General features: G+C 38.6%; 1 protein-coding gene across 1 annotated transcript in view; it reads right to left on the minus strand.

Annotated features, from left to right (window-relative positions):
• The window catches only part of ANO10 (anoctamin 10), a 242,559-nt gene that overhangs the window by 206,119 nt on the left and 23,541 nt on the right, over positions 1–12,899 (minus strand). Inside the window, exons 3-4 of the mRNA XM_081246957.1 lie at positions 12,218–12,415; positions 10,944–11,078 (exon numbers count right to left, since the gene is read on the minus strand). Of these exons, the coding sequence (XP_081103083.1) occupies positions 10,944–11,078; positions 12,218–12,415 (333 nt within the window). The remainder of the gene's footprint in view (positions 1–10,943; positions 11,079–12,217; positions 12,416–12,899) is intronic.

Genomic DNA, 12,899 nt, shown 5'->3' on the forward strand with positions numbered 1-12,899 from the left:
TGTAAATAGCAATTTAGTGTATAAGACTTCAAAATATACATCCATAAGTATTTATTTTAGAAACAAAAGGGGTCATTCTCTACACATCACTCTGTAATCTTCTCATGTAGTAGTAGTATATGATGAATATTTTTCAATGACAATATAAATAGAACATGAATGACATTTTTCACGGCGTCATAATATTCCCTTGTATGAAGTGCTATAATTTAACTAATCCTCTATTGAAAAATACTTGTTTCCTTTTTTCACTATTATAAATAATGTTAAAATTCTTATACATATAACTTTCCCCACCTGTCAACTATTTCCTTGGTACATACACTTAGAAGTAGAATTTCTAGCTCCAAGAGCAGAGCACATGTATCTTAAGCTTGGACACATATTACAAAACAGCCTCTAGAAAAAATTTTACCAATCTGTCCTCTCACTACAGTGAAGGTAAGAGAAAGTTCAGTTCCTTTCATTGTTACTGATCCTGAGTACTTTCAAAATCATTTTTACCTTTTCTAATCTGCTAACAAAGGCTTACATTCACAAACAGCAAATATCAAAATAAAAAAAGACTTGCAGCTTTCAGCAATCGTTTGGTATGATTTTAACACTTGTGCACATACCTGGGAGATGAGACAGGCTGGGACCTGGGACACTTTATAGGAGTGTTTGCACCTGGACAAATGTCTCCTCCAGCAACAGAATATGAAGAAATTATAAGGGACTAAAAACTGCCTTATGCAGGCCAAGCGCCGTTGGGGCAAATTATGAAAAATAAGATTCAAAAAGGCCACAAACCAACTGCCACTTCTGAGGAGTTGGGAGCAAAAGCAGAGTACTGCACATGCCCCCTGCACACAGCACCACCAAGCGGCTGGGCAGACAACCTAAGCCACACCTTCAGCCTGACCCACCAATCCGCCCCCAGCCTCAACCTATTTAAGGGACCACCTTGTACTTCCCCCCACCCCCACCCCTCAGGAACAAGCAATGGCACCTGTTACTTGTTTTAGTTCCCTTGTGCTGCAGCATGAGTCCCAATAAAGCCGTCCCTGAATTTCATCTGGCTTCTTCACAATTTCTATTGATTGAAGAGTCCAAGAACCCAGGTTGGTTACAGAGAGACAAACAAACTTAACCAAAGACAATATCCCCTAATGATAAATGAAAACAGGGCATTCTCTCATCCATAATTATTCAGAATGACTCACTGGTCTTCAGGTCTTTAAGAGGAAATGTGTTCAGTTCCTGGAGAACTCAAATGCATGCCCTGTGCCATATTGGGGGAGATGGAGCACTTTCCACGCAAGTTCCTAGCAGCTGTTTTAATCAGCTCATCTCTTCTGAGGGCTGCCTTCCTTATCTCCTATCTACCTTGTTCCCAAAGACAAGTGATGAGCATATCAGGCAGTAGGGCCTTCAATGAGGATGGCAAATAAATATCTGCAGCGTAGAAGAGAAACATGATTTAAGTATTGGATGTACAAATACTGCATATAACAAAGAGAGATGGTATTCTCAGGACAGATGCCCTATTATAAAATCTTCAGAGCAATTTAAAAGAAAACCTAACTTGTTAGAAATGAAAAAAGGCTAATAAAGAGGAGGTATCTGATACTAACAGTAGGAAAAATTATCAACATTATCACTAGAGGATACTGTCTTCCGTTAAATGTGTTCGTCTCTCTCAGATATGTGCACAGGTGTTAAAATCATACCAAACGGTTGCTGAAAGCAGGACTTTTTTCTGATTTTGATATTTGCTGTTTGTGAATGTAGGCCTTTCTTATCACATTAGAAAAGATAAAACTGATTTTGAAAATACTCGGGAAAAAGTGTGGATCTCAAAAAAAATGGATTCTTTTTTTTTTTTTTTTTTTTTTTTTTTTTTGCAGTACGGGGGGCCCCTCACTGTTGTGGCCTCTCCCGTTGCGGAGCACAGGCTCCGGATGCGCAGGCCCAACGGCCACAGCTCACGGGCCCAGCCACTCTGCAGCACATGGGATCCTCCCAGACCGGGGCACGAACCCGCGTCCCCTGCATCGGCAGGCGGACTCCCAACCACTGCGCCACCAGGGAAGCCCAAAAAAAATGGATTCTTAATAGATGGTTCTTCTTACAACTATATCTCATGCGTAAGTTATACAGAGGAAAACAGTCTTAAAAATCTAGGGTTGTGATAATATCCCCCTTCTCAGTAACTGAAAAAGGTACGTACTCAAAATATCAACAACCCGGGTAGAAAGGTGATGGTTTAAGTTATATCGGCCTCTGGTGCTGTCAAGTCCATTTTTAATATATTTTTTACCATCTTTACTGGAGTAGAATTGCTTTACAATGGTGTGTTAGTCTCTGCTGTATAACAAAGTGAATCAGCCATATGCATACATATATCCCCATATCCCCTCCCTCTTGCGTCTCCCTCCCACCCTCCCTATCCCACCCCTCTAGGTGGACACAAAGCACCGAGCTGATCTCTCTGTGTGACGCAGCTGCTTCCCACTAGCTATCTATTTTACATTTGGTAGAGTATATATGTCCACGCCACTCTCTCACTTCGTCCCAGCTTACCCTTCCCCCTCCCCGTGTCCTCAAGTCCACTCTCTACATCTGTGTCTTTATTCCTGTCCTGCCCCTAGGTTCATCAGAACCATTTTTTTTTAGATTCCATATATGTGTTAGCATATGGTATTTGTTTTCCTCTTTCTGACTTATTTCACTCTGTATGACAGACTCTAGGTCCATCCACCTCACTACAAATAACTTAATTTCGTTTCTTTTTATGGCTGAATAATATTCCATTGTACATATGTGCCACATCTTCTTTATCCATTCATTTGTCAATGGACACTTAGGTTGCTTCTGTGTCCTGGCTATTGTAAATAGTGCTGCCATGAACATTGTGGTACATGACTTATTCTAAAGTGTTTCAGTGGGTTTTTTTGTACCTAACTTGAGTGAAAGTCAATCACCCACACCGGTTCTGATTCTTAGCTCTTCTTTAGGGATGCAGAGCTGTACCTTATTCTTTCTTCTATTACTATCCTTTTCAACGACTGTATAAAGTTTCTGAACTTTGAACTGACTTATAACATCTAAATTATTATTTTACTATTTCTAAGCTCTTTTTAAAGAAATGACTCCATTCTGCTATAGAAAACTCTCCAGACAAGCATAAAAAGCCACTTGTATACCTCTAAACATAAGGCTGCAAACTGAGGGACTCAGAAAGAATATAAAACCACAAGTCCTAAATTACTGGGCTTCTCTTCACCATCAATGCCAAAAGCATGGTTCTGGTTTCAGCTTCTAAAAATAGAGGGTTTTTTTTTTTTCCAATCTGTCGACTTTCGCATGTCAGTGAAGCATGTAATTAACCTGAGCCTTACCTTCAAAGGAAAATATGATGCTGTGCAGGTCTATTTAAAGAAAGGAACAATTCAAACCAAGATTCCTTCCTTTAAGAATGCTGAATGACCTGCTGTCAAGAACTAGGGTTATAACTATTACAGCCATTTAATAATTAGCAAAACTAACCAAAATCTAATTTAAGGGAGAGTAGCCTGGCTGTGAGTAGGACCCTCTAAATTAAATAATGCAATAACAATACTAACACAGTCTGTTTAACATGACGTAAAAGTAAAAGCACAAATCCCTCCCACAACTCCTTCCGGCGTTTCTGGGCAGCAGGGAGGGGTGGGTCATGCTGCCTCCAATCCAGCAGAGGGGTGATCAGCGCCTACTGGGAGTGGAGGCCACACAGTGAAGACAGAGTCCCTCTGGCCCTGCAGCCGCTGCTGTGCCCAGCACCCCGCCCAGGGCCCGCCTGCATCTAGCTCTCAGCTGTGAACAGACCAATCTTGTCTTAAAGAGGAAAAAACTGCTTCTCAGGGATACCTGTGTTTTCAAAATACATTTTCATATTCCTGCATTGTTTTCATCACTGCTTAACATAAAAACTGCAAGTATGTACGTGGCAAAACACAGTGTGTGTGGAGATACACAGATATAGATATATGGTGCTGTACCCAGCACTAGACACATACACACACACAAACATCAATGGTTTCACTGTCTTATACACAAGCCTGTTACATGATATTTACTTGACATCCACTCTATTATTCTCATAAGGTCAATAAATACTTTTAGAAGACAGATTATATCTGATCACTCTAAAAAATCTAACCATTTGTATATAGAAGATATTCAGAAGTAGTTACTGTAATGTTCTAAAAGAGTAACAATATAATATTAAAGACCTACCATGATATTGCCATATCCCATCAATCAAAACATCAGAATCATCTGATAGACACTTTGAGACAGAGCTTTTACCTAAGCTAAATAATATCCCTTAGGATAAATTTAATACATAAGAAATTCTCTGCTCCATCAACTCCTCTTTCTAAAGAAAATCTTTCGTTAGGTTATTTGCATGACTATTAACTATTAGGAATCAACAGGCAAAGGCAGTCTGAGGTTATGAAGTTCACACAGAAAACTGGAAAGGAGATGCCCCTCAAGATGACCGCTGATGACTAAGACACACGTATAACCAGTTCCTAGTTCTCCACGTGTTTGCTATTTGATGGGAGAGCGGAGCCCTGAAGTGCGGAGCTCACAGCACTGTCAACTGCCCCTAGCTCGTGTTTACAACTACGCAAGCTGCTCTCTACTTAATGAAAGCTTTCCATCAAAACACAACATTATGACAAATAAAATTATAATCATTGTGTGTAAAATTAACTTAAACCTAAGATAAAGGAGAGTGTCTCTCATGAAAGCCCTGGCCAGCTCCAATTCTACGGATTAACTTCATGAAAATCTAGGATTTTAAATTACTCTGTTTCATTCATTCGAAAATTTGCACTCCGAAAATAGTTCACACTTTATGCGTATACCATTCCTTCTTCAATCAAATATTATGATCACACTTTCAAAGACACAGAGGAAGAGAATAATGCAGAATTTCAAAATCCAGACTTCTACAACTTTAATTTGATTCTTATCTCAGATGGCATACAAAATTTCAAATGATCCCGATGGAGATGATTTTATTGTTTTCATGTTTATTGCAAAAAAGAAAGAGAGAAGAAGGAAGGGAGGGAGGAGGGATCCTTGATTACAAAAGCCTCATCCTGCCCACAAGAAAGTTATTTCTATTACGGCTTCAGGACGCCAGACTGGCTACCTACACACCCAAGAGAAATCCATTTACATATTTTCGGCAAGGTTTTCGTTCAGTGAAAATGTCTTTGAAGCAACTGGGAGCACTTGGGAAACTGCTGCTCCTGAGTCCCGTCTGATGAAAGCGTACACTCACTCTTTAACAGGTGGAAGCAGTGATTTCCACGTGATGGTCTGATTAATGTGATAAACAAGAAGAAAGGAGATGCTCACATTAACAACTAGGACAGTGCCTTAGCCGGCTTAGCCTTTTAACTGATACAGGGCCCAGCTGTGTCTGAAAACATGCCCTCCCACTAAGAGATTAAAAAAAGATTTGAAATTTTGGAATGGCACCAAACAATGGCCTAAAACAGAATGCGTAACTCCTGGTAACAAATGGTGGCAGAAAGACACCCCTACCCTGTTCTTGTTCATGACACCAAATTAAAAACAACAAAGTAAACAAGAAGCAGAAAAGGAAACCCTACCTTTGATGAAAGCAGAACAAAAGAAAACAAAACAAACTATAAACTGAAATCACAAACTTTGAAAAGTGGCCTTAAAACTCAGCCCAGCGTAAGCTAAGAGCACCCATGCCCCTGCAAACCAGGGCCAGCAGGCAGAGGGCAGGGTTCTCCTGGACACTGAGGGGTGGGAAACCACTGTCCCCTTGCCCAGAATGAAGGCAAAGGGGACGCCTGGCAGACCCCTGAAGTGTGTCTGCTCCCTGCCGGACGCCACAGCCAGACAAGAGGCACGAGGCTGGAGGAAGGAAAGCGTGGGTCTGCCGTCTTGGGAAAAGAGATGCCTGCTGGAACCCAGGGATGGAGGTGAGCAGCTCAGGAGCTGTGGGTCTTTGTTGGCTAAAGACAGACCTAAAGGCCAAACCCAGCAAAAACTCCTGATAAGAAACAGGGCTCCATGGAGGCTCTAAGACAACTCTAGGAGAGCACACTGCCAGGCAAAATCCAACCTCCTGACCACCACAGTTCCCAACTGGAGGCCCCCAACATCCCCTCTCCCCAAAACACACAACTCCTCCCAAAATAGCTGGTCTGAAAAAAATAGGGACTCATTAAAAAATAAGTAAACACCACAAAGAAACTGGCATAGAACTATGCAAGAATACAAGGAAAAAAAGGAAGACCATTAAAAAAAAAGGCAGAGAAGAAACATAGCAAAAAAATTACAGCATAAAGCAATGAAAAATTATGGAATTCTTCAAGGAATTAAAGAAATTAAAGCAAGCCACATCTCTGAAATTAAAACTAGAGGAAGACCCACCAGAGCTGAAGGTAGAAGCTTAGAAAAGCAAAGTAAGAGAAAAATAAAACTACTAGAGATACAAAGTCAATAAAAGCTACTGAAAAAGGAAAAACTGAAAAAATAAAGCCAGAAAATGGTGAAGAAGGCTAAGAAAATTACATAAAAACTTTAAAATATTTCAGAGAATATGTAAGATTCACATATATATAATTGGCATACCTAAAGACAAGAAGAGAGAAAACACAGCCAAAGAAATCTTCAAAGGTAACTGAAGAAAATGTTTCTGAAATCATGGTAATCTTTAATCCACAAATTGAAAGAACATATGTCCAAAAAAAACCTGCTACAGAATAATTAATATCAAGACATATGCAGATAACTGGAATGCAGACAAACAGGAATGATGAGTACCTGCACTCAGGTTTCCAGACACCTCCTAAAAGCCATACAGGTCAACAAGGAAAGCAAGCAAAAGCATCCATAATACATGTCTACAGTATAACTTAGAGACAGGGGAGACTACAAAATGCAGTCTACATATAAGCCAGGCAGTAAAGAACTAACACACTCTTAGTTCCCGAGTGTATGTGGGACATTTTCCAAGATAGACCGTATGTTAGGTCATAAATTAAGCCTCACAGATTTAAAAAGATATAAATCATAAAAAGTATCCTCTGACCACAATGGGATGAAGTTAGAAATCAATAACAGAAGGAAAACTGGGGCATTCACAAATGTGTGGAAATTAAACAACACATTCTTTTTTTTTTTTTTTTTTTTTTTGCGGTACGCGGGCCTCTTACTGTTGTGGCGTCTCCCGTTGTGGAGCACACGCTCCAGACGCGCAGGCTCAGCGGCCATGGCTCATGGGCCTAGCCGCTCTGCGGCATGTGGGATCTTCCTGGACCGGGGCACGAACCCGTGTCCCCTGCATCGGCAGTCGGATTCTCAACCACTGCGCCACCAGGGAAGCCCAAACAACACATTCTTAAACAACCAGTGGGTCAAGGAAGAAACCACAGGGGAAATTAGAAAATACTTAGAAATGAATGAAAACAAAACACAGCATACCAAAACTTATGGGACACAGAGAAAGCATGGCTAAGGGGGGAATTTATAGCTATACATGCTTATATTTAAAAATGAGAAAGACCTCAAATAACAACCTAACTTTACTATTAAAGAACTAGAAAAAGAAGAGCCATCTAAACCCAAAGCTAGCAGAAGGAAGAAAATAAAAAAGATTGGAGCAGATATAAACAAAATAGAGACAAGAAAGATAATAGAGAAAATTAAAACAAAAGTTGGTTCTTTGAAAACATCAACAAAATTGACAAATCTGGGGGCTTCCTTGGTGGCACACTGGTTAAGAATCCACCTGCCAATGCAGGGGACACGGGTTCAATCCCTGGCCCAGGAAGGTCCCACATGCTGTGGAGTAGCTGGGTCCATGCACCACAACTACTGAGCCTGCACTCTGGAGCCCGCGAGCCACAGCTTCTGAGCCCGCACACCACAACTGCTAAAGCCCACGTGCCTGGAGCCCGAGCTCTGCAGCAGGAGAGGCCGTGACAATGACAGGCCTGCACACCACAGTGGGGAGTAGCCCCCGCTCGCCGCAACTAGAGAAAGCCCACGCACAGCAACAAAGACCAAACACAGCCAAAAAAGAAAAAAAAAAGGACAAATCTTTAACTAGATGAACTGAGAAAAAAAGACAGAAGACATAAATTACTATGATCAGAAATGAAAATGGGGACATTACTACTGATTCTAAAGAAATAAAAAGGATTGTAGTGTGTACTATGAACACTTGTATACCAACAAACTGGGTAGCCTAGATGAAATGGACAAATTCCTAGAAACACAAAACCTACCAAGACTAAATCAGGAAGGGAGAGAAAATGTGAATAGAACAGACCTATAAGTATTAAGGAGATTGAATCAGTAACTAAAAATCTCCTGACAAAGATAAACCCTGAACCTGATACCTTCGCTGGTGAATTTTACCAATATTTAAAGGAAAACTAGTACCAATTCTTCTCAAACTTTCCCCAAAAATTTAAGAGGAAGGAACACTATTAACTCACTCTATGAAGCCAGCATTATCCTGATACAAAGTCAGACAAAAGCACTACAAGAAGGGAAAACTACAGACCAATATCCCTCATGAACACTGATGGAAAAATACTCAATGCTAGCAAACTCAATTCAGCAGCATGTTAAAAGAATTATACACCATGACAAGTGCGATTTATTTCTAGAATGCAAGGATAGTTCAACATACTAAAAACAATCTGTGTAATATACCACATTAACAGAATGAAGGGGGGAAAACCCACATGATCATTTCGATTGAGGCAGAAAAAGCATCTAACAAAATCCAACACTCTTTCATGATAAAAAACACTCAATAAATGAGGTATAGAGTGAAACTACCTCAACATAATAAAATCCATCTATGAAAAGCCCACAGCAAACATCATACTGAATGGTGGAAGAATGAAAGCTTTTCTCTGAGATCAGAAATAAGACAGAGATGCCCACTGTCATCTCTTCTATTCAACATACTATTGGAAGTTCTAGCCTGAGCAATTAGGCAAGAAAAAGAAACAAAAAGCATCCAAACTGGAAAGGAAGAAGTAAAATTATCCCTGTTCACAGATGATATCATCTTATATGTAGAAAACGCTAAAATTTCCACAGAAATACTGTCAAAGCTAATAAATGAAGTCATCAAAGTAGCAGGATACAAAGTCAACACAGAAAAATCAGTTGCATCTCTATACACTAACAATGAACTATCTGGAAAGGTAATTATGAAAAAAATTCCATTTCTAATAGCATTATAAAGAATAAAATACTTAGGAATTAACTATGGAGGTAAAAGACTTGTGCAATAAAAACTATAAAACAATACTAAAAGAAACTAAAGAAAACATAAAGAAATTGAAACACATTCACGGGACTTAATCTTGTTAAGATGTCAATACTATCCAAAGCAATCTACAGATTCAATGCAATCCCTATCAAAATCCCAATGATGTCTTTTTCAAAAATAGAAAAACCCATCCTAAAATTCATATGGAATTTCATGGAACCTCAAATAGCCAAAACAATCTCGAAAAAGAAACACAAAACTTCCTGATTTCAAAACTTAGGCGAGAAAGGACACTGACTGTTTAATGGGTAGAGTTTCAGTTTTACAAGATGGAAAGAGCTATGGAGATGGATGGTGATGATGTTGTAAAACTTTATGAATGTATTTAATACCACTGAACTGTACACTTAAAAATCATATATAGGGACTTCCCTGGTGGCGCAGTGGTTAAGAATCCGCCTGCCAATGCAGGGGACACAGGTTTGAGCCCTGGTCTGGGAAGATCCCACATGCCACGGAGCAACTAAGCCTGTGCATCACAACTACTGATCCTGTGCTCTAGAACCCATGAGCCACAACTACTGAGCCCGTGTGCCACAACTACTGAAGCCCACGTGCCTAGAGCCCGTGCTCCGCAACAAGAGAAGCCACTGCAATGAAGAGTACCCCCCCACACAACTAGAGAAAGCCCGCATGCAGCAACGAAGACCTAACGCAGCCATAAATAAATAAATAAATTTAAAAAAATCATATATAACATGTTATATGTATTTCATCACAATAGAAAAAAAAAGAGACTTAAGAGATATAATAACCAAACAAAATGGGTGATGTATGATTGGATCTTGGTTTCAACAAACCAGATCTAAAATATATTTGGTGACAAGTGAGAAAATTTGAATATGGACTGACTCTTGGGCATCCGTCCTCCTGGATGACACTGACTATTGGAAGGAAACCAGACTAGGGGACACAGAAACTTCTATGTTTAAAGAATATTTTAGGCAGCAAAAATGCTCTGGGCCTTGCCATTATCCGGGTTTGAGGCAAATTTGGAATTACACATTGTAGTAAATACTTTCAGTCTGCAAACTAGTATTTTCGTTCAAATGGAATTACACAAAATCAGAAAGTTACAAACTGCTAATTTGCATTCAGCTATTATGTCACACTGTGAATCTTCTTAAGCCTTTCTATGTTTGTACATGTTCATACCCAGTGAGATGAGAGGAGATGGGAAGAGAGCTTCAGGAAAAGACCGTGTCTCTGTTTTTTATTCCTCCACAGATTTTCATTATACTACAAGGTTTGGGTATAAGGTAAGCTTTGCTAACTTTAACTGAGTAATATGCAAATATGTTCACGCTGAATTTTAAGCTTACTGAATGCTGTGAGACCTTGTAAATAAGAAGCAGAGAACCACAAAGAACAAATAAATTGATCTAAAAATGCAATACAATTAAGGTCTAAAGGAAAAAGATACAACTATGAAAAATAAGTTACAGTAAAGTTGCATAAGCTCTGCAGTAAGAGGGGAAAAAAGCCTCTGTAATTTGTTATTTATGTCTCCTAAGGAAAAATAATTGCATTAGAATGTATACTCATGAAGCCAGTTGATACAATGACTTACATAATGATTTTCCTGGGTACAACTTTGCCTGGGGGTAACCAGGGATCATTTTTTCATCTCTGGCTCTAAGACTTTCAAGTTCATGTTTGATAATGAATTGACGTTCTGCCATGGTGAGGAAATCATCATTATCATCTAAAATAAAACAAAGATTTACAGTTATTTTCTCAGTAATAGCCAAAATAAAATTAATAATATTTGAATAACCTGGGATTATGAAGTAATGATATAGACAATAATAAACATGAGTAAGCAAAGTATAAAACTGGCAAATTAAATAGAACATAAAGCTCCTTAGATATTTTGTAAGAATAAAAATATTCTGTAATGCCTTCATATAATATATAATTCTTTAATGATTATACTAATCATTCTATAATATAGTACAAACATCCAAATGGCAGACACGTGCTTGATCTCATTTAATACCAATGAGCTGAAGGCAATACATTCTTTAATTCTGGCAGTATTTTTAACTAGGGATGCAATTGAAGTTTGCCTACATGGCAAATCCTCCCCCTTCAAACTCTCAAGCCCAGGCCATTCCCTTCTGCAGTTGAACATCCCTCCCATAAATGAGGGAGAAGAAAGTCTGATAAGAAAATAGTGTTGTTTCTTGACAGGTGAATCCTCTCAAATGAGGTGAATTTCACCTTGATCATTTATTTACTAATATAAAAAAATCCAGAGTGAGTGAGTCTGAAGAAGTCGAAATCACATCTTCTAACTCTGAAAGCCCTGAAACGGACCAGTCTGGTTCTGAAAGCAAACTCCCACACTGATAACATAGCCACCCTGGCTTTCTCAGTTCTTTCCAGAAACCATTCTCTTCTGGAACCCCCTTGGAAGCCAGAACAGAATCAGAATAGGGGATTATAGGACACTGGAATACTACTGTGTTTCTTATTTGTATCAATACAGTGAACATTCACCATTCTAAGAAGTAGAATAATATAAGTTACATGTGTCATCCTAGTTTATGTTCATCTATTCTAGGGGTTACAAAGTAAATCTGCAACCCCAAATCTAACCCCACCAGCTTTGATAAATAAAATTCTACTGGAACACAGCCTTACCCATTCACTTCTTATGGTTGAAGGCTGTTTTTGCTCTGCAATGGCAGTGTTGAATAATTGCGACAGATCATATTGTACACACAGCCTAAAATATTTACTATCAGGCCCTTTACTGAAAAAGTTTGCTGACCCCTGATCTATTCATCAAAAACTTCTTTTTGATAAATTGATTCTGGTAGAAGCAATCTTGGAACTCACCATCAAAACCTTTGAAGTTGTGTCGGGTTCCATACATGAAGGCTCTCATGGTGTTATCATTGCACTCTTTCACCAATCCCACTGCTTCTGCCCCCAGTAACAATCTAATCCTGGAGGCACCGACAAGATATAAGTTCTGATTTTCTAGTGTTTCTTTCTCATATTTATTTAACAACGGTCTAAACAACAGCTGAGCACCTTCAGAAACAAAAGATAAGCACAATCTTAGACAGAGATAAACATAAAAGTTTCAAAAATGAAAGCATTCTAAATAAATATTATGTTCCTAGTTTGGTAGAAGGCAAATAAATTATATTAACAATTTAAATCTATCTTCCAAATAAATAAGAAATATAAGTAAGCTGGGGATGGCAGTTCTTTATAGCTTTTTGAAATAAATGCCAAAATTGGAAAATGTAATAATAAGTGGCTTGCCAGTTACTCAAATTAGAATATAAGACAAGAACTGAATATTTATTAGCTCTCAATAAAAATATGGAGCAAAAGAATATAGTTTAATATAAAAATAAAATACCAAAATTTAAGAAAATTAATTTGAAATAAAATATCCCAATAAAAATGCTGCAAATGTAACACAATTACATTGGACTACAACAGATTTTGTGAATGTTAAATACTAAATAATAAACAGCAAAATAATTTTTCAATGATTTTTCCCATA

This window comes from Mesoplodon bidens, assembly GCF_964165515.1.
Source record: "Mesoplodon bidens genome assembly, chromosome: 10".
In the NCBI taxonomy this organism is placed as follows: domain Eukaryota; kingdom Metazoa; phylum Chordata; class Mammalia; order Artiodactyla; family Ziphiidae; genus Mesoplodon; species Mesoplodon bidens.